We start from the raw sequence: 16066 nt of genomic DNA, 5'->3' as shown, positions 1-16066 counted from the left end.
GGAGTCTCAAAGCAGAGAGAGGAATTCTGGGTAATGACGCTTCCTGAGGTGGTCCTAAGACAGTGATAAAGAATATCCCACACACTGTTTGGTGTAAAGAAAAAAACAATAGTTTTACATGTATAAATAGGAGAGGGGGGGGAAAGTCTATTTTAAAAAGATAGATAAAAAGAGCTTTCCAGTGTCACAGCTCATTTAAAAAAATTTAAATCAATCATGCTTTAAATTTTTCAAATATTCATTCCCCAAGCACAGCACACCTAAAAGAAAAAAAAAAAAACAACTTAGGTAAGTATGCAATATTTTGGGACACATGGATATAAAATGAAGCTTTAAAATCTGGGAAGAGGGAAATGACACCATTTTTTCATTTCAAAAAACACTTTTCCCTAAATTACAAACCAGCACAAGAAAAGCTAGAACACTGTTTTACGAATTGCCACTTACTATTGGCACTAAGCATAGCTTACTTTTTTTTTTCTTAAATAACACAGTGAATTTGTAATACCTTGTTACAAAACATGGATCAATTTATTATTCAAATTTTGTTAGTGTTTTCAATTTTATAATTTAGCAACCGTGGAACTGAGGTATACCTTGTTGAGAGGGAGGTTAAAGTAATGCTTGGAAGCCTCTTTACTGTACCCCACTTTGATGACTTTGTTTATGTACACAGAACAGCAGCACACTAAACATTCACAAGCTGTGTCATATTGGCATTACAATAGTCATTTATAGAAACAACAACAGCAAATGCAATAAAAACAAGTTACCCTTTTTAAAATCTGAAATGAAAAGTTTTTGATTTAAAAAAAATAGCAGTAGTTCATTTAAGGAATTAGTGTCTTCTGACAGACATTAAGAAATCTGATGTCAGTTTTCAAACACTTGATTAGCCAGGTCCAAAAGATCCTTGATTTGGAGAGGGCCACATTCTTCATGTACATTTTTTCAAAAGTTTCTTTATAGAGTTTGCAGTTTTTCTCTTAGTCTCATGTCCTTCACATCTGTGCTGCAGGCAATGCAGCAGTCTCCCAGAGCCACGTTTTTTTCAACAAGGGGCTGCTTTCTTAAATTTCCAGGAGGCATCCTACTCATTTCACACAGAAAATAAAACTGTAAGCAGTTTTGTTAGCTTAGCAGCTCCAGTTCAGAGTCCCATTGCTCAGTGTGTACAAATGGTGCAACCATCATAGACTAGATTCTTTGGGAGGAAAGTCAACATTTGTCACCATCGTGACCACTGTTACAATGTCCTCTGTAGTAATGATATTTGTGAGTCTTTGCATCTGGGTAATTCTTTCACCCACACATCCTGCTGATAACCTGGCTTCAGCATCATGATCCCAACATTCTTCTATCGTTTCACAGAGCATTGCCATTCCCTAAGGGGAGAAAAACAGGGTCAAACACCACAGCAATTTTTCCTATTAGAAATTAGAGTAATATTTTCATAAACTGCTTTTTGTGGGTCAATTAAGTTTCAAGATCACCAAAGTTTGATATTATTTTGTTAACATTCACTTTTTTAATGATACACAAGTCCATGAAGAGAAGCACAAAGAAGAAAATATTAAAGTACTGGAGACTACAACCAGAATATTTTTTAATTCCCAAAGTTCCTATCCATTGTTGATAAACCAGATCATTTCAATGCTGATCCCTGAACTATACTCAAAAGCATGGCTAATGGAGGTTACATCATTTTTTATTTTTTTAGTTTAATATCATCATTTCTATCTTGAAATTAGATAGAAGATTAGAAGGTGATTCTTCAGGATTTGCTATCTGGCTTTATCTACATTTCCAACTATATTTAGACCAAAAAACACAAAGCAATAATACACTGTTCCATCCTCTGCCTAACTTGTAATTTTAAAGTATTCTTATGAACTTCAAAATCTAAGTCTAAATCAAAAGGCTTTCGGGGAGGGGAAAAAAAAAAAAAAAAAAAAAAACTCCCACAGTAAAAAAACTTGATGCTATTCAATACATTTAGAAATGGCATCATGGAAGGTGGTGATCAGCAAAGCCATTAGCTGTCCACAGGCCCAGCACCAATCATTCTTTTCTCTAGGAAGGTTTCCCAATATAAGCTACTTGCACAGAATTATCGAGCCTTATAAGGTTCTGTGACTTTACCATCTCCCTGGTTGGTAAACAAAGCCTAATACTATTGCCTTTATGGAATATCCTGTGTGAAGATCATCTTCCCAGAAACACCTCTGAAAAATGTGCAGAGAGTAAATCATTCCTCTGAAAAATGTTTCATTGAAATTTCAAATAAAAAACTGAGTAACTTACAGCATGTTTCTGCCAATAATCTCTTAAAACAGGCCTCTTTTTTTTATGCACAACAACTTCCTGCATATCTTCAAGGGACGGATGCTGGCCAATTTCTTCCTCAAATGGCAACATGTACTCATCTACAGGTCCTGAAATGTAAAACAAAACAACAGGGGGGTGGGGTCACTTTAATTAAAATCTTCCTGATTTCCAAACTGGTACAAACCTTGTAAAATACATTCTGAATCACCTTTTCCCAACTCTACATGCTGTAATGACATTAAGAGCAAGAGAACAACTGCTCGTATACCCTTCTTTAAGGGACCCACTCCTTCTTGCAACTCAGATTGAAAGGTTAATGGTATTTCCATCTTGGGAGATTTTGGGTTAAATGTGTTATAATCACCTTTATTCTGTGGCATACTCAAACTCCACTACATGCCCCCTATGAGGAACTAATGCACATCAAAGCTACATCTCTTCTCTGCTTTTTCTCACAATAACTTTAATTTTTTAATATGCATTTTATATGTTTAATTTTTTAAGTTGCAACTATCTCCAACCAGGGTTCCCTACAAGTCAGAATGTACCTTTATAGACAAAATTCATTCAACAATAACTCTTTCTTTTACCTACTCAGATAAATGCACGTAAGAGTTAATAATAACTAAGATTCAATGAACACTGATCTGACCAGAAACTGGTATTATATATATAATTTATCACCATTTTACCTTCACACAGTGAAGGTGCATTACCTGTATTTTGCAGATAAGAAGTTCAGAAATTTTTATGTAATTTTGCACAAAGGCATACAGATATTATATGGAATTTGAATCCATCTAAGTCTGCTTTTAATCACTATTTGCTCCTCTTGACAGTCACTACTGAGCGATTTCATTGACCAGACACAAGTCTTGTGCACAGTCTTGAAAAGTACAAATACTGCTGGGCAGAATATAATGAATCACCAAGGAGTAATTAGCTCTCTGCAAATAAGAATCCTTGATGTGTGGACACTTGGTCTCTGCTTGAACACCTCCAGTGACAATACTGATGTTCTAAGGTATGTCTGTTCAACCTCAAGTTCAAGGTCAGCAGCACAGGCCTCAGCTGATACCTTTTCAGAAATGTAGATGCTCTGGCCTCAACCCAGACTACACAGTCAGAATATCAATTTTAACAAGATTTTCAGGAGTTTGGTATGCATATTTGATGTGTGAAAATCACCAAATTTAACCATCAATGGCTAGTCACCAACACTATTTGAAAGCACCCACACTGTCCCTTTGGCCTTCCCCAATTTTTGTTTATGAGTCAGAAGTACCTGATTCTAATTATGTCATAGCACATATAAAGCATTTAAGAATAGACAGAGTCTATCCTTTTCATTTCCCATAAAATATTCCTTGATGACTCCTCTTCCGCATCAAGCAATTTCTCCTGTAAACTCCCATAACACTCTCTAATATTTCTCAGGTACAGCATGCATCTCAAAACATTTACTGAATGTTTAGGTACCAGGCACTGGGCTAGATAGTTCACCTACTTTAGAGTTAATTGTCCAGAATGTTTTCTATCATCTTAACTGTATATTACTTGAAGACTGTGATAACTAATCCAATGGTTTACTATGGAAAATTCATATTAAAGTTCTTATAAAATATATTTTCCTGTAACATCTGTCCTCTGACCTACTTAAGCTTCCATAAATGCATATAATTGTAATACTTCTTCTACTTTTCAGTCATAACTGTTTATGAATTTTCCTATATACTTAAAAGTTAAAATTATTCCCAAATTGCTTCAACCTTTCTTAGGTTCTAGACCCAGCCCAATCTTGAAGAAATGAATCTGTCCATTTCTGAACATTCTATTGAGTTCCCTTTAAAAATATAGTCCTCTAAATCAAATTTCACATTTCAGAAGAAGTTTGTACACCAAGAGCCTTGTACAGTATTTAGAAAACAGAATATTCTTAGTTAGCAATACCTTTTAAAATATTCAACATAATTTTTTGACAACTGAAGTTTTTAGGCAATTAAAAGTTGAATAAAGAAAAACAAATCAAGCTCATTTTCATTTGTTTGGAAGTTTAACAGGAAGTTTATCTTATCCAAAAATGTGCTACAACATATTTTAAGACACAGTAGAGATCTTATGAAGGAGCACTAAAGACCAAATATGTAGAATTCTACAGTTTTTACATTAGGGATATGGTATGCAGGTTTACAACCCATGAGTAAATACCCAATGCTTATACGATTTGAACAAGAACAAAGAATAGGAATCCCTTTAGAGCCAAAGTGTGGTACAGAATGAGACTAATGTCTATGTCAGGTCAAACCTTCAAAGTTCTGTAATACATCTGAAAGTATGATCACAGTTCTGTGTCTTAGAGGACAAAACTGAAATTTAATCTGGTTAACTATATGCTGGCATTTCCTGAGTGTTCAAAAGACAACCTGAGAGTCTTGAAAGGTAGTCAAAAGGCACTCCCACTCTACATACCTTTCCTGTCACCAAAATAGTTGACTTGAGAACCTGGCAAGCAGAACCTATATGACCTAGCTGAAGTAGCAGCAATTCCTCTACACCTGGATCAGAGTCACAAATATAAGTTTCATTGGTTACTAGCTTGAAACAATTTCCTCACCTGTAGAACTATAATAACAACTACCTCCAAAGCTGTTTTAGGAAATAAGCTGAAAGTATGTGAAGTATACAGCAAAATATCTAGCAGTGGTAAAGGAGTAATACAGACCAGTTCCTTTCTTCCCTGCACCACCCTCTCTGCTTCCCTGCCTCCTGAATTCTCTACCACCTCTTTTTCATTAAAACAGAAATGTACATTTTTACCTTTGAATGTAATCATCCACTTCATAAATGTAGCATATGTACTTTTTTAAAAAAATACTTTTTCCCTTACCATCTGCAGCAGTACAGCGAGAAGCCAGTTCCCACAGGACTAATCCCATGGCGTACATATCTATCCTCAAAAATGCATCCCTTTGGAAGTTTATAGCACCCTCTAATACCTCTGGAGCCATATACCTCCGGGTACCAACCTGAAAAAGATTTTGAAAACAAACAGTACTCATTCATTAACTTTATGAACTAACATTTTATAATTTTTTAAGAATAAAAACCAATTTGGTCTATTATGAGGGTAAGGCAACTAAATTATGTCCACCAGACTACAGAGTATACATAGTAAGATCATGTGTGAGTACATTTAAAAAAATATATCAATAGATGTTAGGCTGTTAAAGGTTTAGAATTTTTTCTCCTTTTCTACAAGTAATCACAAGGTACTAAACAATGAACAACAACAATATCCTGTCATGTTCAGAATGGAAGAGACAAAGCTGCATAGTTTTCAACTGTACCTTTGAAAATTATTTGAAATGTTATCTTTAAGAAACCTCTTTTTTTGAGGGCTTCAGTGATAGACATTATATAATGTTGTAAAAATAATTAACCAAGGTGGTCCCCAACAATGTGGTATTTCTTAGTACTATTACTATGGTTACTAAGCTAGTATAGCTAGCTCTGGTTGGTGCTTGACAATATCTTATGTGATGTTTAAAAAGTTTTGTGACATATGTGGGCAGACCACAATATACTTGAGTTTTAGTAGATCTACTGAGCAGCTGAGCTGTTGCTATTTTCAAAAACCTCCATCCTTAGGACTGTGATCCCTACTCCAAACTAGACCCTGGGGAATTATATGCAAACACACACACACACAGCACAGATGTTTAACAAAAAATAAGGATAGGTCGCTAAAACACGAAGTTTAAAGTTTTCAATTTATTTGATAAGGAGAACACTTTACAGAAAGAAAAATTAGCTTTAAAATTTTTTTTATTCCAAATAACTAACTGTACTGCAAGTTAGCACCTTCCAAAAGCCCACTTTTAAAAAACAAAACAAAGTTATCGGTACAGAATAACTGTACATATTAGTAGGATTCACTGTTACAGCATATGCACAACATAATAAAATTTAATTCCCCAGTACCTCCCCTGCTCTCCTTTCTCTACCTTAGAGTCTCCCTTCTATTTTTCATGAGATCCCTCTAACTTTCTTCCTTTTTCCTCTCTAGTTTCCATATATGAGAAAAAAACCACATTTCTGAGTTCAGCTGATCTTAACATTAGGTTCTCAAGTTCTATCCATTTTCTGAAAATGACATAATTCTGTTCTTTTAAAGCTAACTAAAACTCCACTTTGTCATCTGCTGACAGGTACATAGGCTGTTTCCACAATTTGGCTACCGTAAATTATTAATACAAACATAAGTATTCACGTATCACTACAGTATTCAATTCTCTTGGACAAACACTTGAAAGTAGTTATAGTGGGTCATGTGTGGCACCATTCCTAGTCTTTTGAGGAACCTCCATACTGATTTCCATAGTAGTTGCACTAATTTACAATCCCACCAACAGTGTATAATAAGGGCTCCTTATTCCTCCACATCTTTGCCAGCATTTATTAACATTTGTATTCTTGATGACTGCCATTCTAACTGCAGTGGAATGAAATCTCAGTATAGTTTTGATTTACATTTCTCCAACTGCTAAAGACATTGAACATTTATTCATACATTTGTTGGTCATTTGTATTTTTCTTTTGAGAAGTGTATATTTAGTTCATTTGCTCATTTACTGATTGGGCTGTGGAATTTTTTTGAGGAAGGAGTTAAGGTTTTTGAGTTTTTATATATTCTAGATATTAATCCTCTATCAAAAAAGTTGCTGGCAAAGGTTTTCTCCCATTCTGTCCTACTTTTCTCAAAGATAAATGTATGCCATCCAAAGCTCTCTTTTATTATGAGATTATGGTTTATCTAAATTTTTAGCCTAAAGTAGTCTTTTATAAATCGATGATAATAGACAAAAATCTGTATTTTTCCCCCAGGGTTCTTGCTTTGCAATATATAAAATGTACAATAACATCCAAGTACCTCCAAATAGTTTTGAAATTTTCTGGTACATAAAATATAAAGTCAAGGATCAACTGGTATAAGTAATTAGTTATCTTTAGCCATATAACCCAGTTATGAAGGAATTTAAATATGCATGAATGAGTCCCCCAATTTTTCTCAGAAAAAGATGTCAGAGGGGCTTATGAGGTACCAAGGATGAAACTTTCCAAAATTTCATCTTATGACAGTGAATCATAAGAAGTACAGAGGTTTGTCCCAAAGGCTTTCTACATAATCTCCATCTTGGTAATATTTGCCAAAAAAGTGCCTCCATTTCCAAAGAGATTTGGTGTCAACTTTTCTAGAGTTCTATGACTGATGATCATTGCCCTAAATTTTTAAATTGTTAGTCAACACTGGCAAAAATTGTGTGCCATGATTGTTTACAACTATGTTCTTAGAAAATGAAAAGGCTATGCTGACAAAAAGAAAGCTCAGAATTACCATGAACTGAAAGATGAAAAAAATGTAACACCAAAGTCAATGAATCATTTGGCTTTGTAGGAAATGTCACCTATTAGGTCAAAGAGATTTTCTTAAAAAAAGGTTATCTTATAGGTATGAAAAACATCTTTCCTAGCCTAAAGCTTCTGAGAATAAAATGTACAGGAAATCCTTTCTCTTTGGCCTTTATAAATATTTCCATTGCCAAGATCTAGTGCTACAGAGTTTAACTAGAATTAGGTACCTCAATCAGGCCTATTCAAGGGTTCTGTATTCTGGGAAGAATTCATAGAAAGTTGATTAAGGAGTGAGTGAAACAAAGAAAAGCAAGAAACAAAAAAGAAAGCAAGAAATTGTTGGGTAGAAAAATGGGAAGGGGATCTCAATACACTGTAGCACTTTAACAGCTGATTTTCTTCTATACCACTAAGATGGTGAAAGAATAAGAGTTAAACCTACTGAGTTAATAATAAGAACTCCCAGGCTGGGGTTGCTGCTCAGTGGTAGAGTGCTTGTGGGATGCACTGGGTTTGATTCTGGGCACCACATATAAATAAGCAAAATAAAGGTCCAGTGACAACTAAAAAATATTTAAAATAAAAAGAAGATGAAGAAGAACTCCCTAAGAAGAGTGAGGATCATCAAAAGGTGGGGTCTTCAGTGATCCACTTTTTAAAAACAATCCTGTAACTTCTAGGAGTTGTTTTATGAAATACTATTCTAAAGCACCTGAGTCCTCCACCACAATATAAAATGACATTTTCTTCAGAAAATTTAACACATAACTCTTGATTAGATGCTAACTTAATCACCACAATTTTATAGCAACTCAATCCTGATATGCCAGTCTACAAAAATGAGACAAACTTATTTTTTGTTAGATGTTATAATCACCATCCTTCCTTACCTGTCCATGGGTGTCACCTGCAGACTTGCCAGCCTCAAATTTTAACGCCAACCCAAAGTCAGCAATGCAAGCCGTCAGATTGTTTTTCAACAGCACATTTTTACTTTTGATGTCCCTTGCAAATATAAAGATAAGAGTAAAATTAAGTTTCAACAAGTTATCTTTTAAATTTTTTGTTCAAAGTTGGAAAGAGGGAGAATATCTAAGGTATATCTCTGCTACAAAACAGTAGTTAAAATATGAAATGCAAGGAAAAGAGAAAAGAACCACCTTAAGCAGAGTCCACGAACAGCCTGAAGCTGAGTAAAGTAACAATACTATTCATAACACAGACAAGGAGGAATCCTCACCGTAAAGCAGTTTTATAAAGAAGTGCCATTCCCAACACTTTATCTATGCCACTCCCACATATCAATCATAAAATTGCTATTACTTAAGATGGTAAGAGTATTTCAAAGTTCAGAGTAACAAACTCCAATAAAAACTAAAATATGTGAAAACTAAAGAATTTTTTAAAAAGAGCTGAATTATAGCCTTTTGTCAACTGGTATAGACCTATATTTTAGAATGCTCTCTTACTGTACTAGTTCTTATATTTTTTCATCCAGTTGTAGAAAAACATCTCCAGGATATATAACATGTTTTACCATAAACATACTACTCTAGCCATGTCCTGATGTTCTGAAAAGGCTAACACTTTTGAAATGGGAAGATGTCTTCCTCTACACACTTGCCTCAACCAATTCATCCTAGAGATTACTATAACTAAATACATCTGTGCCATGACCAATGGCATGTGTACAGTTACAGGAGACAAAGGAAGGACAGGTATATACAAATGCTCCAAAAGACAGTTTGAGATTCAGGATTTTCAGGGCCCCTATTCCTAATAACCTTGGGAACTCCAAAGGATTAGTTCCCTGTATGGAAGACAAATTGCATGTAGGAAGATAAGAAGAAAAAGGAGCCATTTATAAAGCAAAAGTCATTTAAGGTTTGCAAAACAGGAATCTACATATAAGAGGTGGGTTTAAAGTAATGCCTCCAAGCAACCTAAAACACCACCTGGTGATACTAAATAGTTGTTAAATGAACCAGTCACTGCCCACTTTGAAAAAAACCACTGTTAAATTGAATACAAGGTAACAAATTGAATCCCATGTTGAAGGAAGTTAAATATATGGCAAACTGAATCAATGCTTAAGGAAAAACATTTTTCTCCTGAGAAACGGCAACTCTTAGGTCTAGATATTATGGCCTCACTGACAATTGTTTGTATGATGTCTCCTTCAACCTTAGTTAAGAAAAGAATACAAGATGACTCAAAAAACAAGCAAAGAGCTGGGCATTGTGGTACCAGAGATTTGAGAGGCTGAAGCAGGAAGACTGTAAATTCAAAGCTAGCCTGAGCAACTTAGCAAGACCCTGTCTCAAAAATAAAAAGGACAGGTTCAGTGGTAAAGTGCCACTGGACCCTGGATTTCATTCCCACGTACCACAATTAAATTTTTTTTTTAATTAAAGAAATAAAAAAAGCAAAGAAGACACATTCAAAGACTTTCCTTCATTTACATCCCCTTGTATTTATTTAGAATCACCTTAAATCATGATTTGAGTCAAATAATTTTTTTTCCTTTGAGCTAGAGAAAATATACTTTCATTCTCAACTATGCTTTCAGAAATGAGACTAAATTAAGATGTAAGGAGATAATCAAACTTTACTAATGATGTTAGCATATACATTTTCCAAAATATTTCCTGGCCATTCTCAAAACTAATTTAAAAAATAAATGAAAATCACCTGCCTCTGAGGCACGACTGGATAACTTAGGGGAAAAATAAGTTTTACTCAGGAGAGTTAAAAGCTTATTAAATCCTAAACATATTCTGAATTATCTGGAAAAAATAAATAAATAAATAAATTTTGCTCTACCTGTGAGATATAGCGGGTTTGTGGCCATCTTTTAGGCCAGGTATATCTTCATGTAAATATGCCAATCCTCTAGCCATGGTTTCTGCAATATGACACAGTTCATTCCAAGAGACCACATTAGCCTTAAGAAAGTCTGACAGTGAGCCCTAAAGAAAGGAGGATAGAAAAACAAACAAAAAAAAACTTAAGCTCTTGACAAAAGCCATATGTATATGGGAATTTTTTATCTGTAAGTGAAAGACAACGTATCTTTCCTTGGGTACAAAAATATCCAAAAGCAACCTTTCTGGAATGGTCCAAATTTCCTTCCAATTCACATTAATCAAAATTTTCTTCAAAATATTTTAAAATATTCCTAGAAAATATTTTAAAAGTGAAAGTATAGTGACTACAGAGATGTTACACACCATAGGACTAGGATAACAAAACTCAGAACATATAATCAATCACCAATAAAACATCCTTATGATCAAGAATTAAGGTATAAGAGCCACATACTTAACAATGATGAAAGCACCAAAAATGTAATCTTTTTTTATTAATGGTACTTTTAAACATCTCTGGAATTTGAAAAATTAAGAAAAAAACACAAGTATGTTTTGGTGATAATTACCCTACAAGAGCATATAAATTTTTGGATTCTGGGTTTGTCATTATAGATTTATTAAAGAGTTTTAGGGTATACAATTCAAAGTGAAAACGGCTTATGAAATCAAAATAGGTCATTAACTGTAATGAAAATTACTAAGCACTGACTATACTAAAATATTTGTAAGAGAGGTAATTACATACAGCACAGGAAATATGGGAAGAAAGACTGGTATTACAAGTAGAGAGTTTTTAAAAAGCTACTGTTTTTGTTCTTGTGTTAAAATAAGTTATATTTTAAAACAGATTTTTATTTATGAGCAATTTGTACTTAGGTCAAATAATAATCAACTATATTATATTATTTACTGAAAAATAAGTCTGAGAGATTTATAGCTAACAACAGGTAGGTAAGCTAACTATGATTTTACTAAATTAAAATGTTAGGTAGTTTTACCTTTTCATGAAATGCTGTTATTAGCCAAAGGTCTACATCCACACTTGTGCCTCGTTTTTCTGCACCAATGAACTGTAATATGTTCTCATGCTTCATTCCAGGCAAACTATAGACTTCATATTCATTTTGCCATGACTGTTTATCCTAGAGTTAAAAAGAAAGAATAGTAAGAACAACAACAACAAAAAGTAAATAAATCACATCTAATAAATCTTCAAAGTTCAAAAGTAGCCAAACACCAAAAAATGAATTTAAGTAGAAAGATTGTTTTGTCTTTTCATTTAATAAAAGAAAGTTTAATAGGTTACATACTATTAAAAAAGTTCTGACAGTTCCATACTAAATGCCTGTCCCACCCTAATCTCTCAAAACAACCTTTTCTGTTTCTAGAGGAAAAAGAGTTCATCAGAAATGCTGCACTTCTGTATATACAAATGGCAACACATTCTGCTTCCAAGTTATTATAATAAGTATTACAATGTTATTTAATCATGGTTGTGAAGGTGCTTCTGTCAGTAATAACAAATAATCTCCCTGAAAGATGCAATTCAGGTGGAATCATTCTATCCAAACAGAGAACATTTTTTTTCAAAGATTAGCATATTATGTAACATTCTTTAAAGTTACCATATACCTGCATATGCCTGCAAATGATTCAGGTCTACTACACATTTCTACTTATAGATTAGTTTCTTCTCATGAAGAAAGGACGACGAAAAGGTGAGTACTATAGCATAATAGATTAGGAAACCTCTGGATCCAAACTACCTAACTTTAAATTCTGGATCTGCCACTGACCTTTGGCAAGATATATAATCAATTTCCTCATTAAGTAAAACAGGGATTGCAATATCTGTCTCATAGTGTTGTTGTATTACATGTACGTATGGATTAACATACTATATGTAATATTATAACATCCTGACACAATAAGAGCATTAAATAAAATGCTCTGGTACTCTTAATATCCAAATACTTTCATGTAATTTTTAAGATTCCTCACACATTAAAATGTATTTTCTCAGTTTTTAAAAAATTAATCTTGGCACTACAGGAATATACTCCAGAGTTCTACATTGTAGTTTATAGGATCTGCATTACTAACAAAAATTAATTTTAAAAGTAATAAATTTCTTCATAGATTCTACAATGCAAGCTTTAGAAGAAGTAAGAAGGCTAAAATCTAGATATAGTAAGGCAAATTGCTTATATGATAGTTTTGGAATAAGGAAATCTTAGGTGTAGAGGTAGAGCTTATATCCTCAAATCCAGCCAGGACTTAAGTACCAAGGACAGCATTAGCCACAGGGGTACAAAGCAAGAACAAGGGAAAATGGAATCATTAATTTACACCATCGATGCAACAAAAAGCACAGTGTTAGAAGCATGTTAGATAAGGGTTTATGAAAAGTCCAGCTGTTTTTGGAAGAAAAACAATTCAGTAATAAACCAATTATTTGGAGTTCTTGATTCACTGCCTCTGAAATTCACAAACAAAAACTGAAATAATACATAAACACTCAAAGTAGAATCAAAAAAAATCAGTCCAGTCACATACTTCCTAAACAGCAATTCTAAAACAAAACACACTACTTCTTCACTTTTATGTTGCTTTTTTTCGATACTGTAAAAGGGATATTAAAATTAACCAATTGATGGTTTTATAATTGAAATACTTAGAATTTTCATAGAATTTTAATTGGCAAAGATTATCTATGTTATCAATGTAATTCTACCACTCTAAACAAACATTTTTGTACTAATAATTCCATTTTTAGATGTGAAGGCAGACATAAAAGGCTAACTGCTTTTCCCTGTATCATTGTATCACTTTGGAATATATGGCCTGTGTGTTTTGACTGCTTCTGAGTTATAATGTTCTAGTTGGTTACAGCTTTTAAAATACATGTGTAAAATACATGTAACTGTGATAGGCATACCTGTATTGGGAATATTTTGACAGCCACATATTCATTGAGCAACTGGGCTTTCCAAACACAACCAAATCTTCCCCTTGCTTTCACTTCTAATAATTGCAGTGGCTTCAAACCTAGTAATGGAGAAGGTGGGGGTGGTCCAGGGTCCTGTAGATAAATAAGAATAATAGTGTAAATAAGCAGAACCTAAAACATATCAATTCTGAAAATGAGAAAAAGGTGAGTATACTGAAGAATCAACTGACAGAAATAAATGGTAAACACATATGGATGACATTAATTTCAATCTTGCTAGAATTGAGCTTCTCAAGCATTACTAATTATCTGTAGAGATTACAAGGCAGGCAACTTGATTCAAGAGTTATCATAATAACATTTAGCAATATTATTTTCAAGTAGAGCAATAGAAAAGATCTAACACCATTTTTTCTAACACTGATCCAGTCTCACTAATTTTCCCCACTAAGATGATCTGTGACCTTTAAATCACTCATAACAATATTTCATTAATTTCATCCAATTTATATTTCCTTAGAGGATAAAGATTTGAGAAGTGCCAGAAAGAGCAAATTATGACTGTGTCTCAAAGAAAACCTTAAAATATACTTTTTCTAATGGCTGTTTAAATTCTTTCTTCATTAATCTTAGAAATACCCAGTCATTCTTAAGTATACTGCAGATAGGTGTATCAAATACAAAAGCATGTAAAAGAAATGTTACAGACAAACTGTTTTGTTTGTTCTCATTTTTCAAGATATTAATAATTCATCACTTTGTGTATAATTATTCCCAAAATAAATTTGTGTTCTGAGGCTGACTGGCAAAAAAAATATAAATAAAAACTCAGAAAAGAAGTGGTCTTCATATTAAATAACAAGGTATAATAAATGAAAGAGAAATACACTACTATAGTTAATTTTTAAAACAGAGCATATATAAATAGGAGACAGTAAGGGAATCCTCCCTATACAAAGTAGGATGACAACTATTTTCTGAGAGCATTTTATTGGTTCACTAACTGCAACTAAAGTGAGATGTGTAGGAAGCATTCTGGAAAGCTTCCAGAGAAAAGCAATAGAAATGTTTCAAGGGCTGCATAACAAATATTGTGAAGAGGACATAAAATTTCTGTTGCAAGAGAAAAAAGTATGACGGCACTGGGTGGTACCTCAGACTTTGGAAATGTTATGCCATGCCTATACATCTCACTCTGCCCTTCTTCTCCCTTTCTTTTTATCTCCTCTCCTAGGGCCTCAAAGACAGTGCTCTTTAGGCATCATTCAGCCCAATGGTGCCACTCAGGAGATTAAAAGTTCACATCTATTATTAGAAAGACCCCCAACAATAGAAACACTGCAAGGTTATAAAACAGGAAAAACATGCAACTTCTAAACTAGACAAAATAGAAGATTCCTGTAACTCATTTTAAACTCAGATGTTTATTTTAAAAAGTCTACAGAAGTTGCTTTATTTTCCATATTCAAGATTAGTATGCTAAAGTGCTTCCATTTACTGATGGGTCAAGGAGGTCAGCTATTAATCCTACAAAAAGGACAGGCTCTTGAGAATAATTCTCAGTGGGAGGGAACACACGACTCTCTGGAGTTTCTATGGAAACTACACCATCCCTATCTTATACATCAACTGATCATCTGTCTTATCTGTAATTTGAGATTCTACCAATAGGAGTAGGTTGCTTAAATGAATGTGAAGACAGGCGAAATGTTGAAATGTACTTCTTCAGAGGCAAAGAAAACCATTCGGTCTTTAAGGTCCAAGAATAATTATATAACTGCATAAAGCAATAATTAACATAACTAGAAAAGACTACAAAGGAGGAGAGTTTCAAAGCAGATGCCAAAAACTAAAGTATGCAGATGAGAACTGAAAGTGAAGAGGGAAAATAATCAGTAGAAAGTAATATTCTACTAATAATTCTGAGATTTTTAAATAACTTTTATATAAACTGAGAATTTTGTAGATAACATATACATTTTATAAACTCTGTTCTAAAGGATACCAACCACGGAGATATGATTTGATTTATAAAACAAGATTTAGATGATTAAATTCACATCTCAAATATATATCAGCGGTTCAAACTATGATTTGAGTTTATTAACTTTAAATTTAGGAAATATACAATAGTTTTCAAAGTTTATGTTTAGGGAAAAATGGTTATGTGTTTTCCAAATGCACAGGTAAACTTCAAAGTTTCCAAAAGTTTCTAAGGCTCTGTTTAGCAAATTTCTAAGCTACCACTATTTCAGAAAGATAGCTTGTCACCCTCTTGTCACAATTATATTCAATATTGTATCATAACAACCATAACACTATTTCCAAAATTACTTATAAGTAAAAATCCTTAAATCAAGAGGAAAAAAACTGGCCTATTTCCAAAAGGTGAGAAAAAGGTTTTACAAAGGCACATTCTTAAGGTATTAAAACTTTTAGAACTGTGTTTTTAAACGTAATTTAAAATATTTTTTAACACTTAAAGGATTTGGTTCGAAATTGAGTA

General features: G+C 33.4%; 1 protein-coding gene across 1 annotated transcript in view; it reads right to left on the bottom strand.

Moving 5' to 3' along the window:
* Positions 1-404: 404 nt before the first annotated feature.
* The window catches only part of ACVR2A (activin A receptor type 2A), a 78744-nt gene continuing 63082 nt past the window's right edge, over positions 405-16066 (bottom strand). Inside the window, 7 exon segments of the mRNA XM_079132479.1 lie at positions 405-1385; positions 2305-2435; positions 5216-5354; positions 8631-8745; positions 10564-10709; positions 11609-11752; positions 13549-13692. Of these exon segments, the coding sequence (XP_078988605.1) occupies positions 1191-1385; positions 2305-2435; positions 5216-5354; positions 8631-8745; positions 10564-10709; positions 11609-11752; positions 13549-13692 (1014 nt within the window). The 3' untranslated portion in view covers positions 405-1190.

This window comes from Sciurus vulgaris (genome assembly GCF_902686455.1).
Source record: "Sciurus vulgaris genome assembly, chromosome: 3".
Lineage (NCBI taxonomy): Eukaryota > Metazoa > Chordata > Mammalia > Rodentia > Sciuridae > Sciurus > Sciurus vulgaris.
Note: the sequence above shows the minus strand (reverse complement) of the source record. Positions and strands in the feature narration are given on the sequence as shown.